At 36.6% G+C, this 23,612-nt stretch overlaps 1 protein-coding gene across 1 annotated transcript; it reads left to right on the forward strand.

Moving 5' to 3' along the window:
• Positions 1-453: 453 nt before the first annotated feature.
• On the forward strand, positions 454-2,843 carry LOC139712421 (FK506-binding protein 3-like). Its single transcript, XM_071624243.1, has 3 exons — positions 454-471; positions 1,188-1,303; positions 2,390-2,843. The coding sequence occupies exons 1-3, from the start codon at positions 454-456 to the stop codon at positions 2,841-2,843; spliced, it is 588 nt and encodes a 195-aa protein (XP_071480344.1).
• The last annotated feature ends 20,769 nt before the right edge of the window (positions 2,844-23,612 follow it).

The raw sequence follows: 23,612 nt of genomic DNA on the forward strand, positions 1-23,612 counted from the left end.
GATTTATTGCAAATCAAATTGACTCCATTCTTGTTGAGATATTTGCAGTTCAAAAAAAAAATAAAAAACAGTGAAAAAATATGGGATACTTTTTATTCATAACTTTAAGAGTATTCCTTTGTTTCGTTACAAGTTAGGTATCACAGGAATTATTTCATCTTGCTCAATGTGATGATGGACTTCCTTTAAAATGTTTAAAAACTTTAAAAAACTGATGCTTAGCCCATTATGACATAAAAATCTTTGTGTTTAACATAATACCTAATTGGAAGCCTCAAAAAGAAAAGAACAAATCTCTATTTTCTGAATTTGTGGTTGCATCCCCTAACTAGAAACTATCATATGATATACGATTTTGTTTTAAATATTCAGATACCTAGAGTATGAGGAAGAGCATAAAAATTGACAACCAGATACACACATACAGGTTTGGCATACCACGAGAATGTGTGCATGACATACCACTTTAATGTATAATGTTCAAATGAAGAGTTTGTTCGCAAAAACCGATAAGTCCATTTTTGAAGATTTTGAAGTACGGTCTCTGTCATAAAGTACAAAACAATACCTTTTAAATGATATATTGGTCACTACATATAAAGGTACATTTTTGAAGTTATGGTCAAAAGAAGCAAAAATTTTCTTATTATTCTCTTTATTTCTCTTGACCTTTAATCGCAAATATCTCCATTTGGCGAATATGGACTTATCGGTTTTTGCAAACAAACTCTTCAAATATATATAGCACACAACATTAACATGGTTTAAAGCTAAAATGTTCATAGTTTCATTATTATTGAAGTTATTCATACAGGCGGAAGTGGAAGTTTCCATTTGACGATTAAAATTTTCATTTCACAGGACATGTGAAGCACCTGCCAAAGTTAAAAAATAGAATGTAAACTGGTGTGACCACAACACAACAGTCTCTTCTTTGGGTTGACTTCTTGAATGACACTAGTATTGGTCTTTCTAGCAGTCCAGGAGATCTTACCCATTTTCCACCAGCACCACATTTCAAACACATTTATTTCATCACAATTTGATTTTGATGTGAATTTTGTCCTTTTTTTCAATCAGTGCAGATTTGACAATGGAGTATTACTTAGTGTCACTGCTTCTTACTAATACAAGTTCCTTGACTCAATTTTTCTCTGTCTTTCTTCTTTTTTTTTTTTTGCCATCAGGGCACATATGAGAACGGAGAGTCATTTAATGCCACGGCTCCAGGCATCCCTGTGAACCTGACCCTGGGAACACTCATCCAGGGATTGAACTCAGGCCTATCTGGTGCCTGTGTTGGGTGAGGGCAGTCACCCCCCCCCCCCCCCCCTTGGTTCTAATTGATACAGTGCACTCCCGTTATAACAAACAAGGTTATAACGAAATTCCAGTAATTAGGAAATAAAAATTCAGGCTGCAACATTATTGGCTGTATGTATTTTTACTGTTTATTTGTTCGGTTATAACGAAATTTAGATAAAATGAAAGAAAACTACCAGTCCCGAGGACTTCGTTATAATGGGAGTCCACTGTACAATTGCCTGTGATGTACACTATTGATGAATTCCAAACAGAATTCATCTTGTTCATACCCTTCACCTCTAGTCCTGTAGTATACAGTAATGTGCCTGCAATGCCAAACAGCATGCATCACATATTATTTATTCTGAGCCCCTCTAGCCATGCACTATGGAGATGTATTTGCAGATGAACGCCTGATCAGCATTTTAGCTATTAAAGGATGGTTATTTCACTTGCTACAGTTATTCATTAAAAAAAAAACAAAAAAAAAACAATGATTCTGTTTTGAATACATTTTTGAAAATGGTCATTAACATTGAAGTTCAAATTCTGTCTGATTATCTTATTTTCAAGGGGCAAGTTTTTCAAGCTCTAAAGAGTAGAGAACTTTTATTTTTTGCTCATTAAACATAATACTGAGTAGAAACCCCATTTCTTTGGTTTGTGTATCTTTTAAATCTAATTTTCACTTTTCATTGTTGTTTCATAAGATAAAGTACAAAAATCATTTTTAAACTGTGGCCTTTCTGTGATCATGTATAATTATTTGCTTTGCTGGCATAGTATATATTCATATGCCCTTTGAGTGTAATTGCTGACTTTCCAAATGATTCCTGAATTAGCTGCACTTTGTGCAAATTCGAATTCCAACTTCTCTTTCAAAGTTGCAGTAATTTACTCTGTAAATGACTTTTAGATTTCTTGTAGATTTTATCAATTTTACTGGTTCTATGAAATCTTTATCCATTAGTAGACATGCAGCAAAAGTTATGATTACCATTATAACGATAGATAGATAGTAATCAATCATCGCTGCAGGAATATTTCCAACACAGCTCACTCATTCTCTCCTCAAACATTCCAGGCAAACAAGGAAAATTTTTATTCCACACCAACTTGGTTATGATGACGATGCTGAAGCTGGAACCAATGGAAATGCCATCCCACCTCATACCGATGTCATCTTCCTCGTCAAGGTGATCAACATCTTCCCTTTCGAAACAGAGGTTATAACCAGTGTGTATGAAAACACTACAGACTTTGCCCTTATAGATGGGCAAGACAATTTGCTAGAGAATGATAAAAGTAACGAAGGTGACAATAATGACAGCAAGAGGCCTTTACGGAACCATCCTCGCGCCATACCGCATCACTCCAGACCCTTCTGGTGGTACCTACAGTTCCTCGCCATTCCCGTCCTTATCATCCTCCTTGTTGTCGATGCCTACTATCTCTACAAGATCTACTTCCCACACGGCCGTGTCAAGTTCTACAAAGTCAGGGACCACGAACCAAATGACATCGTCAGCACGTTGTGAAGTTCCCCATCTTTGGCCAAGGAGTACACTGTAAAACGTGATTAATATTCGTTGCATGACATTTTTGCAACTTGGGGCCGTGGGCCTTTTCCGCAGCATGAAAGTTTCACAAATTGCCACTGGCATTCAATGCATATTACAGTGTAGACAAGAACTTTCACTCACATTTTAATTTTGCAGATCTTCGCTCACGTGAAATTTGCAAAATTAATATGGATGCTAAAATTCCTCATTTTACAGTAAAAGGGAATCATTCTGAGACATTAAAGACACCTTTTCACTTCTCATCAAATGGCACTCTAGTGTTGGTGAGACAACTTTCCTTTCTTATTTAGTTATTGGCAAAATAACTGATTTCAAAAGTATTGACCTGTATAACTCTTTGTGCTACACACGCCCGACTGAGCCATTAAGTTGGCATATTTTGCTCAAATGCACAATCGTGCCAAGACCGATCAATAAATCACCAAATACTGCCGCAATAAAGGCTTCACTCACGATGCCATTCCACACACATGCTGCTTGCATTGCCTGGTGATTGAATAGTGGTGTTCCATGGATTTTTCGAGTAAATGTTCAAATCGCGATTGTGTCTACAAAAGTCATGCCCCCAGACCAGGACAATACCATATATTGCTGATGGCCATTGCAAGGAAAATAAAAATCATAGCTTTGTCATAAAAATTTACATCACGGCAAAGCCTGGAATTTTCTCAACAACTTTCCTCATTGCATGTCTAGTATCAACGTTTGTATAAAATGTTACATGGCTTTCAAAAACAAATTGCTCGATCCACATGGAAATAAGAAAATGTATATATATATCATAAAAGCTTTCATACATTGCTGTCTCAGAATAATGTTGCACACAGGTGGCTTACACCATGGCACATTATGAGTTTTAAAAAAGAAGGAAGAGACAAGTTGAAGAAGGGGAATTTTGCCAGATTTTACAGGTTTATCTGGATGAAGAGATTCTTAAAAGAGAAGAAATAACATCAATTCAGCTAGCTGGACTCTTTCTTGATTTTGATAATGATACATAGAATGACTGTTCCACCAGTCCACATTTCATTCATAGGAAGCTATTCTGTAGCCCACCAATGAACTGCACTTGCTCTCTCTCTCCAAAATTGTGTGTGTGTGTGTGTGTGTGTGTATGTATGTTTATATATTTTATGTCACACCTTGTGTGTCTGAACTACAATATGTGTGAACTTGCGTGAATGGAACTAATTTAGATTTAGAGTGTTGCTCATTTTAGTAATTTGATTATGTTGGTGATTTTCTATTGGGATTGTAACACTGTTGAGATATGAATTTGATTAAATTGAATTGCCACACAGGGACCTGTCCAGATTATTGTATTCCCTGGATCCTTGAAATTTAGTTGACGCAAGTTCATTTGTTTATCTTCAATTTCTACTCTGATGGAAGAAACACTGGATTTTCTCAAATCAGTGTAATGCTTTCAATACTTTGTTGTTAAAATAATGTACATTGTACTACCTTAGATGATTATGTCTTGTAGATAAAGGGATAATGTACATATACTTGAGGACTTGTAAATGTTAGCTAGAGGTATTTGTATATAGTGCTAGTCTTGGAAATACTGTTCAAAATATTTGCTGTGATTTTTCACCTTGAACATTTAGGAGATACTCAGAATATCATGATTGCTGAAAGTAGATTTTAAGTTAGTAACCCTGTAGATACAAATGGAAAGTTACAATGTATTATTATTTTGATGTATATGATGTGCCATTTTGGTGTGTTCACAATTTATCATAAAAATTTATTTGTGTTTTATAAGATATGATGTAGTTTATCATTGGATGACTGAGCTTGGTATGCCAAATGCAATCCTGGAAAGTCTTTCTTAAACTGTGCGTACTTCATGCTAATCTAAAGCATTGCAGGGTAATCCAGAACTTAGGGGGTAGTCCAAAGCGGTAGAAAATGTTAATATCATCGGAAGAAAAAGAAGGAAAGATTGTTCCTTCCTCCCTGGACATTTCCTCTCAAGTTTTACTGTCAAGTTTCAGATTGAAATGTGCTCATAAGTCAGCTTGAAATGCTAACAATGTATGTAAGATATAGCAGTTCAATATCATTCATTATATATCCCCTTTATTGTGATTGCTGCAATTTGATTTGCTGAAAGGTATTTGCTTAACAGAAGATATATTCCTGTTGAGTCAGATGACCTATTCTGCAGTCAGACAGCTGATAGTACTTTAGCTGTGTATTAAGTTTTATTTTTCAGCAGGTGCCACCAAGACATACCAATATTTCTCACCAACTTAAGTGTTGGCATGGCAACAGATAACTTCCCCACCCAGTGCAAGATATTTTGTACTGCCTATGCAATGACATGTGGACCATTAAAATATTCTGTTTAAACACTCACAACAGCCCTACCCAGTGTAAACTTCTGGCTGTGTAAAGCCCACTCGAGTGAGCTATACATAGATTTAGGCCATACAAATGCGAACACCTTAAACATACTTTGTGAGTGGTGCAAAAGTAAATAATTGGCTTCAAATTACAGATGAGACAAATTTTCAATTCTTGCATGATCTTGATGTGAATGCCATCTTCTTAAGATTTAAATACTTCATAGGAAAGCCATATCCATAAATCATAACAAATTTGATTTTATAGAATAATGCCAAACGTGCAATCATTTGGACAATGTATAGTGCCCATAGAAACTTGCTTCTGTGTGAAGTGCAATTTATGCCCTGGGCTTAGTGCTGAATGGTATCAAACTATATACCACTGAAAATTCAAGTTGAAGGTATGCGTTATTCTAAAGAATATTTGACTATTCCATAAAGTAGAATTATTTTCTTATCAAGAGCAGATGGAGTGTTCTAACCACAAGGTTTGAGATGTCATTTCAAGGAGCTGATAAGCTTCTTTGCCAGCATTTCACACTGAAACAGGATTGTGTGTATTCGTATGCCAGTCATGGTCTACATACATGATTGTGATTGGTTTCCAATGCAATCATTATGCATCAAAGTAAAATTCTTGTACATAGATGTGTCTGATGAAAAATACCTATCATATAATACAATGATTGCATCACATTGCCCATGGTTAACAATTTTTACTGATTGTATGTTTGTTGAGCATTTTTGAAATATGTTATATGAACTTTATGAATGGTCATTATGAATATTGCTATTATTCCATTGTTGTTTTCAGCAGATAAATCATTCAAAGAGTTGTTGTGTGTAACCCTCATGCCATCCTCATAAAGGTAATATAAACCCCAAAAGAAGTAATTCTGCAAGTAAAAAAAAAAAATCAGTAATACTGTTTCTTAACTATACCCCTCTTGTCTAGATTGCAACACCGAAAAAAAAAAATGTTTGAGATTTTGAAACTTACAAGACTTCATGAAACAAATTTAGATTTAACCCATTTTGTTTGTAGCCTACGCCTAATTTTTTGCACTCTGTAGTTATCAATATAAAACTTTAACACCCAGTTTCTCAACACAACCATTTGAGTGCTAGGATTTCAATTTCAATATAACTGAAACAAACTATAGAATTGAAAGAATAGAATAAAAAAAGATGTGTGAATATCAAAATTAGAATTTGGTGTAACTTTGCAGTATTTCTGGGTGGCAGGTTACATGATAGCTGCAACTGCCTGTGTATTAAAGGGGAAATCCAGTCCAAATATAAATTAGTCTGGTAAGAAAGAGTAAAATATTACGAGTTCAACGGTAAAATTTGATCAAAATTGGGTGAAAAATAAGGAAGTTATGACATTTTGAAGATTCGCTTTTTTTTTTTAGGAAACGGTTCTTGAATGGTCAGTATGAATATGCAAATAGCAAAGTGAGCATGTCATACCCTCACAACTTGCCATATAGTTTGCACATAAAATTGTGAAATTTCGGTATTGTTTTGTTTTTTGTTTTTGTTTTTTCATTCAAACGCAATTATGCCCGAGGCTCAAATCCTGGTATATCCAACTGATCACTATTCTGAACTTATTCGATCCGGAATAACATCATGTTTCAGACTTCAATGACAGAAACATTGAATTTTCATTTTTTTTAACAAGATCATTTGAAAATTGTAGGTTATGACATGATTTGCATATTCATATCCACTGTACAAGAACTGTTTTTCAGAAATTAGCAACACTTCAAAATGTCATAACTTCCTTATTTTTCTTCCGATTTTAGTAAACTTTTACCGTTGAACTCGCAAGATTTTATTCTTTTTTATCAGACTAACTTATGTTTGGACTGGATTTCCCCTTTAATGGAAATTTGACAATTTTAGAAATGATTATTATAGTGTAAATTCATTTCATTTCAGTGTTTCTTTGATCATAATTAATATTGGCTTTTCTTGTTAAGATATTACCTGCGTGATACAAAATAGGAAACATTGATGGAAGTAATTTTGTTATGGTGGGCTGTTGTGTAATGGATGTGATAAGGAATGGGGTCATTGTTGTGCCTATGTGTGTATACATCTTATACTGAATAAGTTCAATATGTATGAAGTGTGTATATTATCATGTTACAAATTCGGAGAATGTAGAAAGAAGCCACAAAATAATGCAATGATGCAATGTGTGTCCAGAACGCATAGCTCAAAAATCAACAACTAACTTTAAAAATCACACAATCCAAGTGGATTGATCAAAAGGAGCGCAGTACATGCAAGGCCTATAGGCCTAAGGTTTGATTTGAAATCATTCATCAGAAAACAAGTACAGAATAAATTTATGCTACTATCACAAGATAAAAACGGTGAATATTCGTGGAGTCGTGGATATGGCCTTTTCCCCTTCAACCATTTATGATTACCAGAGAAACATGATTTGGCAATAATTAGCTTTAAAACTGTGCATCAAAACCTTCATGATATCCTTGACTGCTGTAAGATTATCACCTGGGTACATTGTTATGATTGAATGTCATCAGTCATGTTAAATCTAACAAAACCACCAATATGCATTTTATTGAGTGAAGACCACGTTGTAAACATTAGATACAGAAGCATTTTTAGTGATTATTGATTTGTAGCAACTTGATGTGATAGCGTACGAATTTTTGCCTAGGATAACATTGTCTGATATCTTGTATTTTTCACACTTCAGTATTTGTAATAAAATGCATAATATTGCAATGTAAAATCCTTGTAACTGTGATCATATGATGATGTGCCGTCATTGATTTATAGCCAACATATAGGCTTATATATATATACATGTATATATATATATATATATATATATATATATATATATATATATATATACAGTATGTCTCCAAAAAAAAAAAATTACAACGGGGCCCTCCGCAATGATATCTTTAAAAATAGTGAATCAATCTAAATACAAATTCAGGGTATAAAACTATAACTCATTGCCCACATCTTACAAAAACACCCACTCGATTTGCTTCAGTGGTCAAAGAGAAATACCAAATTTTGTAGAGGATGTCGGGAATCTCTTCTGTCCAAGTTCTGTCTATTATTCACACACAAGATCATCGAAATGCTAAACTCGGAAGAATCCGATTCATGACATGCTTTACAACAATCCACATTTCTCCGTGACCGCTTAACCAAATCGAATGGGGATTTCTGCAAAATAGAGCTAAAATGTTATGTTTTAAGACCCTGAAGTAGCATTAAAAATATGAATCATATTGGGCATTATCAATGCGAAAATTTGATTGTAATTTTTTGGGGGACATACTGCAGTAAGTCGCCCCAAAAATTACAACCAGATTTTCGAATTGATAACACCTACTATGATCAACCTGTCTAAGTGCCGCCTTCAGGGTCTTGAAATATAACACCTTAGCTCTATTTTGCAGAAAACCCCATTCAATTTGGTTAAGCGGTCACAGAGAAATGTGGATTGTTGTAAAGCATGTCGAGTCTGCTCCTTCCAATTTTAGCAATTCAATGCTCTTGTGTGTGAATAATAGACAGAATTTGGACAGAAGAGATTCCTGACATCCTCTACAAAATTCCATATTTCTCTTTGACCACTGAAGCAAATCGAATGGGGTTTTCTGTAAGATGTGGGCAAGGAGTTATAGTTTCATACCCTGAATTTGTATTTAAATTGATTCACTATTTTTAAAGATATCATTGCGGAGGGCGCCGTTGTAATTTTTTGGGGGACATACTGTATATAGGCCTACACATTATCATCATTATTATTGTTATCATTATTGTTATTATCATTAGTAGTAGTATTATTGTTGTTATTATCATTTTATCACTATCAAATGAAGAGAAAAGAGCCTATAGCACGCCATATTGTGTCGGAACTACAGATTTTTGTTTGTTTGTTTTTTGCTCTTGTTTTTCATTGTCTCTGTGTGTGGGATCTCTTCTGTAAGGCCTGTAGTCAATGGCTGACTATCTCCAAAATGCAGCAGATTGTTCACTCGTTCAGCTGGTTCAATCTGTGCAACTCATGTGCCTCGAAATAAGACGCCAATCACACCGTGTTCTTATAACAACAAGTTTATTATACTGCTTTCAAAAGGTATAGTGACGATTACAAGTAACATCAATACAAAGTTCGAACTTCATTGCTCTGCTCTGCTTTGCTAGTATAGCTGCCTTGCTGGGTTGCAAAGCAGCCGCTGTCGACGATACCCTGCCTGGAGTAGCGGGTCGTCCCCCTTTATGACTGTTAAATTCCCAACTTCAGTTTTTGTCCGAACCTCAAACTTTGCTCCGTCTTGGGAACCCCTGAAACCCTGTTAATTTGATAATAATTATGATTATGATGTTTCCCTTATAATTCGCGGCCTTGTGTTATTCTAGATTCTTTCCATAAATCATATTGACGAAAATACCTTCATAATCAACCATATACCAAACCACAAAAAATTCCCATGGTAATATTTCATTATGTATCATTATCTTTTGACATGAAGTACGGGGTCATTAATAAGTCCAATAAAATCTGATGGCTGTCCTTGGTTCGAATACCTTACACATATATGCCGTATATCGCGAATTACATAAGTAGAAAATTACAAGGCACAAACAATTTTCAAATAAATGGTCATGTAGGCCTACACACAACAGTTGTTGGTATTTAAACTCGGGTCCTCCTGGTGAGTTATTCTCTTCTGGACAATCAGGCTGTCCGAGCCGAAATGCACCGAATTCCCGGATCACAATGATTCCCAATCGGGAATTACGCAGCCTATCATGCTAATAGTTCAGAAACAGTATAAGGCATCTGGACTTTACATCTGGTACTAAAACAGTGGCAGATCCAGGGAGGACTGCACCGGGCGCACCCCCCCCCCCTATTTTTGTGTGGAAACAAAAGAAATAAAAAGAAAAAATGGGGGAGGGGTGCGTGCACCCCCCTCTAATTTTTTAAATGCGCCCCCTCTTTACGGAATTCCTGGATCCGCCCCTGTAAAACCACATGTACTGTATCTATGTATCTTTATGATACCATATACACACTAAAAATATATGGTGCAAATGGGGTGCAGACCGCCGATGAAAGATAGTTATGTCCAATGAGGTGACTTAATTCTTGGAAAGATTCTGCGGAAATTCTGCCAATTTTGTTTTGCGTTGGTCCAGACTCCGCTTGACGTCATTACTTCCTGGATTCAGGGCAAATCATTCCACTGTGACTGCCCTTGTAAGGGTAAATGATAAATGACTTTTGGCCATGGATGAAGGTGAATACATCGGGGCATTGTTCGTCCACCTACGGAAGCGTTTGACACTGTCGATCACAAAGTAATGCTAGACAAGTTGTCGAGTATTGGCATAAATGGAGGTAGGGGAGACCGGGTCTAGTCGTTACAATTTTCACATTTTTAGGTCTGTACAAAAAACGAATAGAGGAATCGGCTTCATTTTTGCTTTGAGGATACCTTATTTCCTCCTTTGATTAAAAACAGTACAAACTTTGGAAGTCCAGATAATATAAACAAGATATTACGTAATCAATAAACACAAAATTTTGTAACAACTTTCCCCGATGTTGGGGTAAGTTGTTACAGCACATGGGGTACTTTGTTACACCGTAGAAAGTCAACTCCAATCGGGTAATGCAGATCTGACGTGTTAGGTAATTCTTAATATTAACCTGTCTGGGTGTGCATGTTAGCCTATGCTGGGGTGTATGAGTGTGTTGGGTGTGTGTGGGTGTGTGTGTGTGTGTGTGTGTGTGTATGTGTGTGTGTTTGTGTGTGTGTGTGTGTGTGTGTGTGTGTGTGTGTGTGTGTGTGTGTGTGTGTGTGTGTATAACCATAAATTCAATTGAAAGTGCATTGGGGTAAGTTGTTACACCACTCGATTCTCCAGACGGGTCAAGTTGTTGTAACAACTTGACCCAGTGCGTTTTCAAAAACTTTTCACACGTGTGGCCAATAAACAATCAAACATCATGTGTTGCTACTTTCACCAAAAGACAGCCAAAACACGCTTCTTTCAACCACATACTCATCACTTACTGGAGAAGAATGGATTTGGTGTAATAAAGAAAAATCAAATTTTTCAAAATTTTACTCGGAGAGGTAAAAAAGTGTTTTTTGGACCTATCTTCTACATGTGACGTCCAGGCAACGCCAGATTTCGCATGCAGAGATCGTTGGCTATACGTTTTGATTTGATATTACTTGTAACGCCCTCTTTTGATCATACCTAGAGAAAATGACAGTGTAACAACTTGCCCGTGTAACAACTAGACCCGGTCTCCCCTACACTTCAGTGGTTCAAGAGTTATCTGACGCAGTGGAGGATCCAGAGGGGTGCACCGGGCGCGCGCTCCCTCCTTATTTTTGATTAGAATACAGTGTCACCGAAAAAAAAAAAATAACCCAAAACAAAACAAGATAGTTCTCGCTTTCTCGACTCTTTCCCGAGAAGGCGAGCTTTGAAATCCCTTTTTCTCAACTTCTCGCATTCAAGTTAATAAAGGCGAAGTGTAAGATATAGTCTTCTTGATTTCTCGGGTTCGGCTGGCAAGAAGGCGATATGTGAGATCTTAAAGAGAAGGTGAGTTGTGAGATCTCCTCTTCTCGAAACAATCTCAACTAAATTTTAAATCAGTCACAAAGTTGCGATTGATTGGGGGACCTATACAATTGGCAACTCCTTATAAGGACGGCACGGATGACTGAATTCATGCACGCCAAGGATGACTGCATTCATGCGCCAGGAAAAGTATGGCAAACACAGTTCCTACTTATCCACACTCACAGGGCACGCGTTTTCATCGTGGCGGATATGAATGCTATTCCATTTCTGTATGTAGGCATTATATTATTCATCTGTTTGTTGTATTAGGGGTTATCCAGGCTAAACCTTCCTATTGCAACATTGGTGGTCTGATTTTCTTTGGGATGGTCAGTAAATGAACTTTGGTAACAATATCTAGCTGGAATGGCTATGCAGGTTGCAGGAAGCCCGTTATGATAATACCAGTTAGGTGTTACAGAGATGGAGTGGCAACTCTTCTTAATTGGAGTTCATGCAAACACACGTTTGGGTTCAAGGCGTTGCAATGGGATGTCTAGCATTCCACTACGCTTTTAAGTCATGCTCAGCACCGCTCTATAGTTGCAAGACGAAGTTCGGAGACGAAGAACGCATTTTACCTTTCGTTATAAAATTACAAGCTTTATTTCACCGTAAAATTTTAAATGAAATATTCGAATCGATTTAGAATAGTTTAGGAAAGAATTCAATATAATAAACATGTATTTCTAGTTTCTCCGTAATGCGCAAATCGAAATGAAATGAAAATTAGGACCTCTTAAAAACCTAGTATTTTTCTATAATGCGCACATTTCCGCATGTTACTTTTCCATCTTTTAATCTGGGATATTTAATTTGATCTTTCAAATAAAGTGCTCCGCTAAAGCGTGTTCCAGCGTGCTTTTAAACTATTTGCTGTTAAAATTGTCAGTTTTACACTGCATTTTGATTCGCTGCTCCAATTCCGAGGTACACAAATTCATTGTTGCCATCACATTGAAAGAGAAAGCGAATTGCAGTAGGGGCAAGTATTTCTAGATGTTAGAGCGCTAGTCCCGATTATTGATGCTCTCTTTTGTCAAAGCACATGGGTAACACCTCTAGTTAACGCTTAACTTCTCGGCGGTGCCGCGCATGACTTCAAAGGAGAGCAGTAGTTATCTCTCCTTCTCTAGCACCTCCATGATAATACAGAATTCCAACATTGGTCTACTGCGTGCAGTCATGACGCATCATGCAAAAATGTGATCGTTCTGTTCATATGATCTGATTTGCTGGTCAGTCTGTCGCAATAAATATTGTCTTTTTGTGTGGGTTTTTTTTTATACTAGTAACAGGACCTGTAGGGCGGGTGATCGTTTCGAGACGCTCTAGAGCATTCAGCGTTCCAGGTTAATAGTTCTTGCATCTCTTTGCATCCCGTGTCAGTTTTCTCGAGTATTTTTGTCAGAGAATCACTTGCATAGCTTTCTAGGTCTGGAGGAGCAGATAAATTCCAACAGCATTTCTTTTATCTCCATGGAATAGTGTTGTACTGGTGACAGCAATGGGAAGAAAAACCATGATATTGTGTCTAGTTGCTCTGCTGGATGGCGTCATTGGGACCTCTAAGCCATCTCAACCGGCTCCGACCCGTGCTTCGTGCAACGCAAAATGCACCTACTTAAAGGAAAGGCGACATGCCCTTTGTGAAAAGAGGCAGTTGAGTGAGGTACCCATGATGGCGTGTGACGCTGTCTCTTTCCTCTCCTTACGTCACAATAAGATAGAGAGGATCAAACCGGGAACCTTTGAGAGTTTTCCTGAACTGGCGGTTCTCATCTTATCACACAACAAAATCAGACAGGTGAGGACCTATGCAGTTTCGTGTACATTGGGCAATTGAAAAGTTGCAATTAACTTTTTTTTTTCAATTTCATTTTTTCCCTCAAAATTGTCACATGGCATAAGTCTTAAATGTAAATTCCAATTGATTTTTTAAAGTTTGATTGCAAAACGAGCATTCTTAAACATTCTAAAGTAAGTTCATCATCAGATAGAGCAAATAGAATTTTTCCAGTGATATCTCACTTGTGACATAACAATTTATGATTGAACGAATCTCTTAATTTCTTTTAGTTTTTTCTGATTTCTAGCATCTTAAGTCACAAATATTTCAAATTAATAAGAATGGAGCTATCTCCATGTACTTAGTACACGGTCCGCTCAAGGAATGTGATTCGGAAATTTTCACATTATATTTGGATAGAATTGTGAATGAATATATATGTACCTTTTGTATTACCTTATCTCATTGAAATCAGCTTTACCGTGGATACGACCTAGATACTGAACTTATATGCATTTTTGGGCCTATGTCTTTTCCACAGTGCGTCATATCGAAGAGTGCATCTTTACTGGTCTTGAGATTTTTTTTAATGTCATGTCAATACTTCATTATTTTAATCGTTAATGCGGTTAATCAATCCAAGAACGAGCCGCCTCCAATCGAAAATTACAGATTTTCTTTCTACACAGTAATTTGGGTATTTATCATCAGGCATATAAAGACATACATGTATACAAAGGCATATATGATTTTATCGTGGATTTTGTTTCCCTGAAATACAGGGTAGCTGTAATGCAAATGTCTTAATCCATTTCCCATTTTTCTTACAGTTTCTGTAAGCCTTTGTTTGTTCTTTATTATCATCAACAGCTACAAGGTAACACTTTTCGTGGGGCTACGAAACTGAGGTCGCTCGAGATTATGTACAACAATCTCAATTTCATCCATCGGTTCGCCCTGAATGGTACGGGTGCCTTCCTTGAAAGCATACGCCTGAGCAGGAACCATATCAGCCACATCAAGGGAGACACTTTCAAGTGGGTGCCATTGCTGAAGTCCATCGATCTCTACAACAACAGCTTAAGAAATCTAAGTTCTGGTGTTTTCAGCAACCTCACAGTGCTACAGCGTCTCTCTCTAGGTATGAACAAATTGAAAACACTGCCCAGCAATATTTTCCGAGACCTGAAGCTTCTTATATACCTAGATTTGTCCGACAATTATCTCCAATTTCTGGACAGCGAACTTCTAGTCCACTTGGGAAGTATGCGAGCAGCAGATTTTTCGGGCAACCAGCTGGTTTCGGTAGGTGGTGTTCTAGAGCTTCCAGTTATCACCATGCTGTATTTGAGTAGGAACAAATTGACTTGCCTTGAAAACCTGAAATTAGAGAATCTAATGAAGCTTGAGCTGCTTTATCTAGAAGACAACCATTGGTTCTGCGACTGTGAATTGGAACCACTTCGTCTTTGGTACCTGGAGCTGTCGTCTCTTGAGGACAGGCACAGGTATGTCGACAAACCCATCTGCAGAGAACCAAGTGAGTTATCTAACCTGAAGATAGGGTCCATGGACAGATCTTTCTGCGATGGCCCATTAGATTCGTCTCACACAAAATATTTGCGAACAACCTCGGAACCCTCAACTGAAGTAAACGCAGATGCGGCATACGACAAACTAACATGCGGTGTTTACTTTTCCCAAATGCCTATCACTTACTATTGGAAAGTCAATTGTATCGCGATAGCTATCTCAATCGTACCTGTCTTACTCGTACCGATAACAGTATACCGAATTTACACAAAGAGAAAGAAAGAGAAACACGCAACCTCCAAAATATCAGACTCGGGGAGTCATTATGCTCGGGCAGTAGGTGTGGACTCCCGTTACAACGAAGTCCTCGAGACCGGGATTTTTGTTTCCTTAAAATTTCGTAATAACCGAAGAAATAAGCAATAAAAACGTAGAGCGGATAATGTTGGGGACTGAATTTTTACTTCGTTGTAACCGGAATTTATAACCGTGCTCGTTATAGCGGGATTGCACTGTATGAGGTGAAAATTCTCCCCTTAAAAGATCTCGGTCAGAGCACACATTGAACTTTCCCGAAGCAGCTATAGGACGTTGTACGTATGTTGCCGGTCTCGAATCTTAATCTAATGATGGCAGTTCATGGTCTATTGCTCACTGATCAGATCGAATAGTTATAGATTATGACATTATGATAGGTAAGGGCAGTTTCATCGCATCTCGAGGTCACGGTGTGCAATGTATATAGCTATATATATATATTATATATATACAGTATGTCCAAAAAAAAATACAACGGGATCCTCCGCAATGATATCTTTAAGAATATTGAATCAATCAAAATACAAATTCAGGGTATGAAACTATATCTCATTGCCCACATCTTACAGAACACCCCATTCGATTTGTTTCAGTGGTCAAAGAGAAATGAGGGATTTTGTAGAGGATGTCGGGAATCTCTTCCCTGCAAGTTCTGTCTATTATCTACACACAAGAGCATTGAATTGCTAAAATTGGAAGAATCAGACTCATGACATGCTTTACAACAATCTACATATCTGTGTGACCGCTTAACCAAATTGAATGGGGATTTCTGCAAAATAGAGCTAAGATGTTATATCTTAAGACCCTGAAGTAGCACTTAGACAGCTCGATCATAATTGGGTGTTATCAATTCGAAAATCTGTTTGTAATTTTTGGGGGACATACTGCAGTATGTCCCCCCAAAAAAATTACAATCAGATTTTCGCATTGATAACACCCAATTTGATTAAATTTTTAAAATGCTACTTCAGGGTCTTAAAATATAACATTTAACATGAAGCAAATCGAATAGGGTCTTCTGTAAGATGTGGGCAATGAGTTAAAGTTTTATACCCTGAATTTTAGATTGATTCAATATCTTTAAAGATATCATTGCGGAGGGTGCCGTTGTAATTTTTTTGGGGACGTACGGTATATGTATATATTATGTATAATGATATATTACATGAGTGATAAACCGGGTTTTTTTTTTTTGTAATCAATAGAATGATAGAATCATATCAGGAAATTTTTGTATAATTTGTAACGGTATGTAAACCATAATGTATTTATTTTTTCAATGTAGCTTTTTGCATTTTCTTCCCAATAATTTCATTGAATAACCAATTACGATTCTTCAATTATTCGTGTATATGACTACAGATTATATACTGTAATATGTCGCGATTGGTATACGTCTATTATTTTTGTTTTTACCTATGATGATTAGTATTTACAAAAAATGTTGCATTTACTCCGGGGAAATGCAGAAATGAAATAAAATCAATCAAAAGTTCAAGAGAGCACCATATTTTTTAGTATCTAAAAACTATTTATGACCGCACCCACACAAGCGGGGGGGGGGGGGGGGGGAGGGAGTGGTATCAAATGGCCTCAATTCAAGGCAATATTCCTGACCTTTTTTCTTCTTTTTTACTGCTAAACTTTTTTTCCCGTAAATGAAGCACGATGATTGATTTTCATCGTACATAAGACGTTAATTGCCATTTCATTATTGGTAATAAAAACTGCCGTTTGTCAAGATTACGATTACTTTCCATCATAAGCAGTGGCGGATCCAGAGGGGGCGCAACCGGCGCACCTCCCCCCCCCCCCCCCCCCCCCCCCCGCACCCCCTTTATTTTTCGTTAAAAACAAGAGAAATAAAAAAAAGATGAAATGAAACCCGGAAGTGGCACCAGAAATATTAGTTGCGTCCCCCTTTTTTTACAGAATTCCTGGATCCCCCCCCCCTGATAAGTTATAGAACTACATGTAAGTGTAGCTACTGTTAGTCATCAGCACTATTCTACCAGAAATCGATAACCAAAAGAAAGCATATTTATGATTTAGCAGACAGATCAGCAGATGTTAACATCTGGTAGATAGAGGCGAAACTATTTGATATTATTATGAATAAACATGCAAAATCATGCATATCTTTCATGGGATATTTTTTAGAGTCATTAGATTGTAATATTGGTGTGGGTAGTTGTGACAACCTTTCGCCGTTACTATTTGCAATATTTATCTTAACAACTTCAAAACTTATATAGCTTAACATGACAGTGGATTAGATTTTCTTCTTCCTGAAACTGAAAATAAAGTCCATGTAAAGTAGGAGTAACGCAAGATTATTTTTTACCTATTCACATTATTACATGATGACACTGTAACTTGGTTGAATCAGCAGAACAATTCCAGTCAGAATTTAGAAAATGCTCTAGATATTGCAATATCAAATATGGAATATATAGCCGTCAATACGAGTAAGACGAAAATTATTTTGATTTCATGAGGAAAGTTGTTCAACTGAGTGTGTACTCCTCCTTTGCTAAAGAAAGATAAAGGTATCTTAAACAACAGTTTACCAGATATCCAAGTGTGCTACAAATAGTTCAGTCAATACTTGCCATTAATTTAAAACAACTCATAACAGTTATCAGAATTGTACAACACTTTTCTAAGGATTATCAACGAGCCTAAGGTGCAATGCCAGATTCTTACAATACAAGGAGGCAATTTCTCGTAGTGGTACAGTAGATAAATCACCCCACTGGTATATTCTTATTTATTATAAGTTACCTATACATATTGTATGCGTATGTACCTTTTATACAACACCTTTATCTTAAAGATATTTTATAGTGCTAAGTAGCCAAATAGTAAATTATGTTATAGCTTTTGATATAACGTATCATCAATTTATCATTTGCACGTTTATAACTTTTATACAATGCTTTGAACTTGTATTATTATGTTGTATCAGCGTTGTTGTTGTTTTTGTTTCAACTTATTCTTTTGTGCTTATGAGGATAATGAAACTGTATTCAGTCTCATCTGTTACTTGTAGATACCGTAGAAATACTGAGTGATTTCATTGCGATTTAGTCTGCACTCTTATATCCCATAAGATAATGTAAGAGGGTCGACAGCATGAATAAATCAGCTCAATATATATATATATATATATATATATATATATATATATATATATATTGGTTACAGGCTACCACAGACGTCTTCTCGATGAGTCAGTTTAATTCGGCAAAATGTAAACTGTAAGGATTAAAGGCTAGTCCAGGTCAATGGAAGAATCGGAGAGTTTAGTTATGAACGCATGACTTATTTTAGGTGCGGATTTCAAAAAAAAAATACGAAAAAGACAATACATTTCACAATTAGACCTATGAGACGAAACATATGAAGTATAAAAATAATGTATCACTTTACAATACATGAATTTATATGTATAATATATGTAATCATGGATATATACGTTTGCATGCGTGTATGCATTGCATTCACACATAATGTATAATGTGAATGTAAATAAATTATAGGTGTACATTACATTTCATCTTTCACCGTATGAAATATTCTGTCAAATGCACTCGTAAACAGTCATTTTTTGTATATTATGTATATATATATATATATATACATATACATATCATATATATATATATATATATATACATATACATATCATATATATATATATATATATATATATATATATATATATATATAATCATAAGATATATAAGAAGAAGAAAGAGTCTCGAGTGCGCCATTTGTAGTTCCAACAAGAAGGTTTTTATTCACAAAATTTTCGGCCCGCCTCGGGCCTTCGTCAGTGTTTAACAAATTAATTCTTGTACTTATAATAACATTCGAAGTCCAACACGTGGAAAATTCCTCGACATCTCAATCGTTTTAAAAGCAGTCCCATATTCACATTTATACTTCCTCCAAATCTGAAGTTTCGCTCACAGTTCCACATTAGACAGAAGTGTGTCATTGAACATTGCACAATGTCCTTCTGTAACAGTCCCCCGTGGTACGAATTGTATCTCGGTCAATGTTGGTGCGTGCTGATCATCCAGGGAAGTGTGAGCCCTGACACCTCCCTAGGTCGCCCATCCAATTTCATGTGTTTGACTTACTTTTTTCTAAACTTTTTAGGGGTGGGAATTCACTTCGATGGATCGTTTTATCCAATCCAGTCATAATGTAAATGTTTGACTTATATACTTTTCTCCTTGTTTATCTTATCGCACTTTGCATGCGTATTATCATAGGCCTACTTTATTTCGATCACTTCTGTTTTCATGACAATGTATACCGTACTTACAATAAGGTTCCTCAATCATTGGTCTTTTCATTCTACAATGTTCTGTTTACCTAGTTCTCTATTACCATTTGAAGTGAAATGTATATGTTTTTTGTCGAAAAATGAAATAAATTTTTTCATCAAATTGAATCATTTTTTTTTTGAGGGGCACAACTCTAATGTGTCCTCAGTTATATCTTCCTATACTTCCAGGGCCCCATTTCATAAAAAGTTCATATGATAGCAACTCTTGCTGAAATGGCAATTGTCATAGTAACGAAAAGAATCCAGCTTCCTGATTGGCTGTTGCTGTGGGAAATTGCCATTCCAACAAGAGTTGCTATCCTAACATCTTTTATGAAACGGGGCCCAGGTCTTTCAGATCATAGTCATTAGTCCCATTTAGAGAAGAGCGTCAGGGCCATCACTTTATAAGGAATGCGAACTAGTGAGAGGTCGCTTGTCATGCTTGTGTCACAGCTATAGGAGAGAAACATACAAGTTACTGATGCAGCTGTGGGATATTTCATGTACCTCCCTTCACCGAGTTTTCTCTTCGAATCTTTAATCCTTTTCTTTTTCTTTCTTTCTTTCTTTCTGTCTTTCTTTCTCTCTTTTCTTTCTTTTTGTCATTCTCTCGTGTCGGATCAGTTTGAAGGACACTGACTGTTGTTGTTGTGGTTTTTTTTTGTAATTGTTATTTTGTGTGTGTTTTAACTTGGTGTATTGTATTGCGTTCGGCTCTTATGACAAGGCATTGCGCTACAACATACATAACACTGTGTTCTGTCTCTCTCCCACCCCAAATACTGTACCATAATTATATTTCAGCTTCTTTATAGTAGACCTACATAAATGTACAATCAATTTAGCGCTCAAATTAAGCGTAGGGCTATTACATACATAGATGAATTATGCGAGGGACAGAGAAGTGGTATCTGAAATAAAAGAAAGAATATAGAGCTATCAACAGTGATTAAGCTTTTTTATATATTTTAATCGTTTACAAAAAGTATTTTTGATCCTTTTTGAACGTGATAGGGCTCGAGTATCATACAGCTACCTGGGATAACGACATTTTTCTATTTATTAAAGGAGACCTGAATTATCAGATTAATCTAAATGAACTCATATACTGAACAATGCGGAGAGACGTTTTTGCCTTAATGTACATAAGAAAAAATATTAAAAATTGAACTGTTCTGTTACAGTCTGTCCTTGTCTGCATTTTGTGTGTGTGCGTGTGTGTGTGTGTGTGTGTGTGTGTGTGTGTTTGTTTGTGAAACAAAGCTTCAAACGCATCTCGAATACTTATGTTTTGTTTTCATCACATTTTTTGCCCCACAGACGTTATCCTCTATTATCTACGTGCACCACGCTTTTCGGGGATTTCCCCGCACGTTCGGCACTGAATGGTACGATGGATACTGGAGTCATGTGACCGCAGCGCGCGAGTATTCAAATTAGTACACTTGTATAAGGTTTTTTTTTCCGAGTCCGTTTCAGTTTACATGTCGCTGTCAAACGCACTTCCGCGATAATATGTAAGCCTCGCTCTATATCCTGAGTCAGATTTGGTTGATGATAATTTCTAACATTATTCCGTTATTCTCGTTTACAAAGATTGGATGGAATCAGGTACAATTTTCTGCTACCCAGCAATGCTTAGTTAGATCAACTCGACAATCAGCGATGGAGAAAAATCTCGCGGCGATGTGTTTGGTTGCCCTGCTGTTAATAGATGGCCATAGCGGGCAATGCATGACAATAACAACGCAGAGTACACATACCGGAGCTTCGTGCGACGCCACATGTACGTATTTGGAGGCATATCGACAAGCAGACTGTGATAACAGACAGCTGAGTGAGGTACCCACGGAGTGTAATGCTGCTTCTTACCTCTCGTTACGTCACAATCAAATCGAGAGAATCGAACCGGGAACATTCGGGAGCTTTTCTGAACTTCAGATTGTCATCTTGTCCAATAATAAAATCAGACAGGTAAGACAACGCATATGTTTATTCAACAAAGTGTCTAGAACTATATTGCTTTCAAGAGGCATCGGTAAAACATATTGCCTTTAATAGTTATAAATATATACCTGTGGTTTCTTCATGAACATATAATGTTATGGGTTTTGTTTTTTGTGTGTGTGTTGTTGTTTTTTTGACAAATGCAGCAGCTCCCCCCCCCCTCCGTTTTTAAGCTTGTAGACCAAATTGTTACAAACATCGCAAATAACGTAAAACTTTACAACAACAAGCCCATAACAGGAAAATATCTGCACTACTGATAGGTTATTACTAAACGATTACATTTTGATGCGAAGGATATAAGACACTATATACAAATGTACTTTGTGATTGAAAAGAATAAAAAAGAGCACGTACATCACCATTGGTTAACATTCACAACAGTATTGGTTAAACAGCATGTATAATTATTATGCAAATCACGAGGTGCTTCCACGCCTACTTTTCCTCCATTCATTGTTTGTAGACCAAATTATTATAAACATTAAATTGCCTGTACTCTACAACAACAAGCCCGTCACAGGAAAAAAACAAACAAAAAAAGCAATCATTGTTTGGCTATAAAATACTGAACTGAACTTAACAATTATACTTTGATGCAGGGGATACCAAGTACACCTACTTTGTGATTGATAAGAAAAAAGAGCACTTACATCAGATTTATGTTGAGGTCAATTTGAGGAGTTTTATCCCTATCATTGAAGTGGCTGCACATTTCCAAGTGGTCAAAAAGAAAGATAAATCAGTAGGCTACCTACTTAGATGAAAAAAAAAAATAACTGGAACTAAATAAATCACGAAGTGTAAAACTGAGTCGATCAGTACTTTAGATGATTGTAAACGTTACAATCGTGCTTTCTTATCTTTAATTAACCCCCTGCGTGTCACATTAATTCCTGTCCATAGGTATGTGTGTGAAATTTATGCACATTTGGCTCATTGGCACAGAACGAGTAAAAGTGAAAAAAAAAAGTTGTAAAAAAAAAGAAATTTCGCATAGTCACATGCAAGAGTCCGATTTGATTTCCAGAGGAAAGCGTTTGTGCCAACTGTGAAAGAGGATTAGGAATAACCTTGCATAATTGTATCATAATTCGAATCTCTTAAACTAAATTGCACCAGTTCCACAACTGTCTTTTTTTTTCAGGTATAACATGAATATCAAACTCCTTCACCCTGACATGTGACATAATTTGAAGATACTTAGCACCATACTATCTGCTGTTCACACCCTTTTTTTTAATACAGGTGGAAGCCAACGCATTCATAGGTGCACGAAAGCTGACAGAGATAAACCTTCAACGTAACAATCTCGAGCTCCTTCACGAACTTGCACTAAACGGCTTGAACGGTGATCTACGAAAAATAAACTTCAGCGATAATTTCATCAAAGACATCGAGGCGGGCACCTTCCAGTTTGTGATCAACCTCCAGATCGTCGACCTCTACAACAATAGCTTATCAAGTCTTAGTCCTGGTGTTTTTAACAATTTGAGCCGTCTGAAAGGTCTCCGCCTCAGTTGCAACAAACTGAAGACATTACCAGAGGATCTTTTCAGAGACTTGACGTCACTGGAAATTTTGGACATGTCTAAAAACTTTATTACTGTTTTAAGCCCACGCCTTTTCACACCGTTGACACGACTTCGAACGGTCATCCTTTCGGACAACCAGCTGTTGTTTTCTGGAGGAATCTTCCTCCTTCCGCTAATCACGTCTGT

This window comes from Diadema antillarum, unplaced genomic scaffold (assembly GCF_040938485.1).
Source record: "Diadema antillarum isolate AM-2024a unplaced genomic scaffold, OU_Dant_1.0 seq00001804_RagTag, whole genome shotgun sequence".
Taxonomy (NCBI): Eukaryota; Metazoa; Echinodermata; class Echinoidea; order Diadematoida; family Diadematidae; genus Diadema; species Diadema antillarum.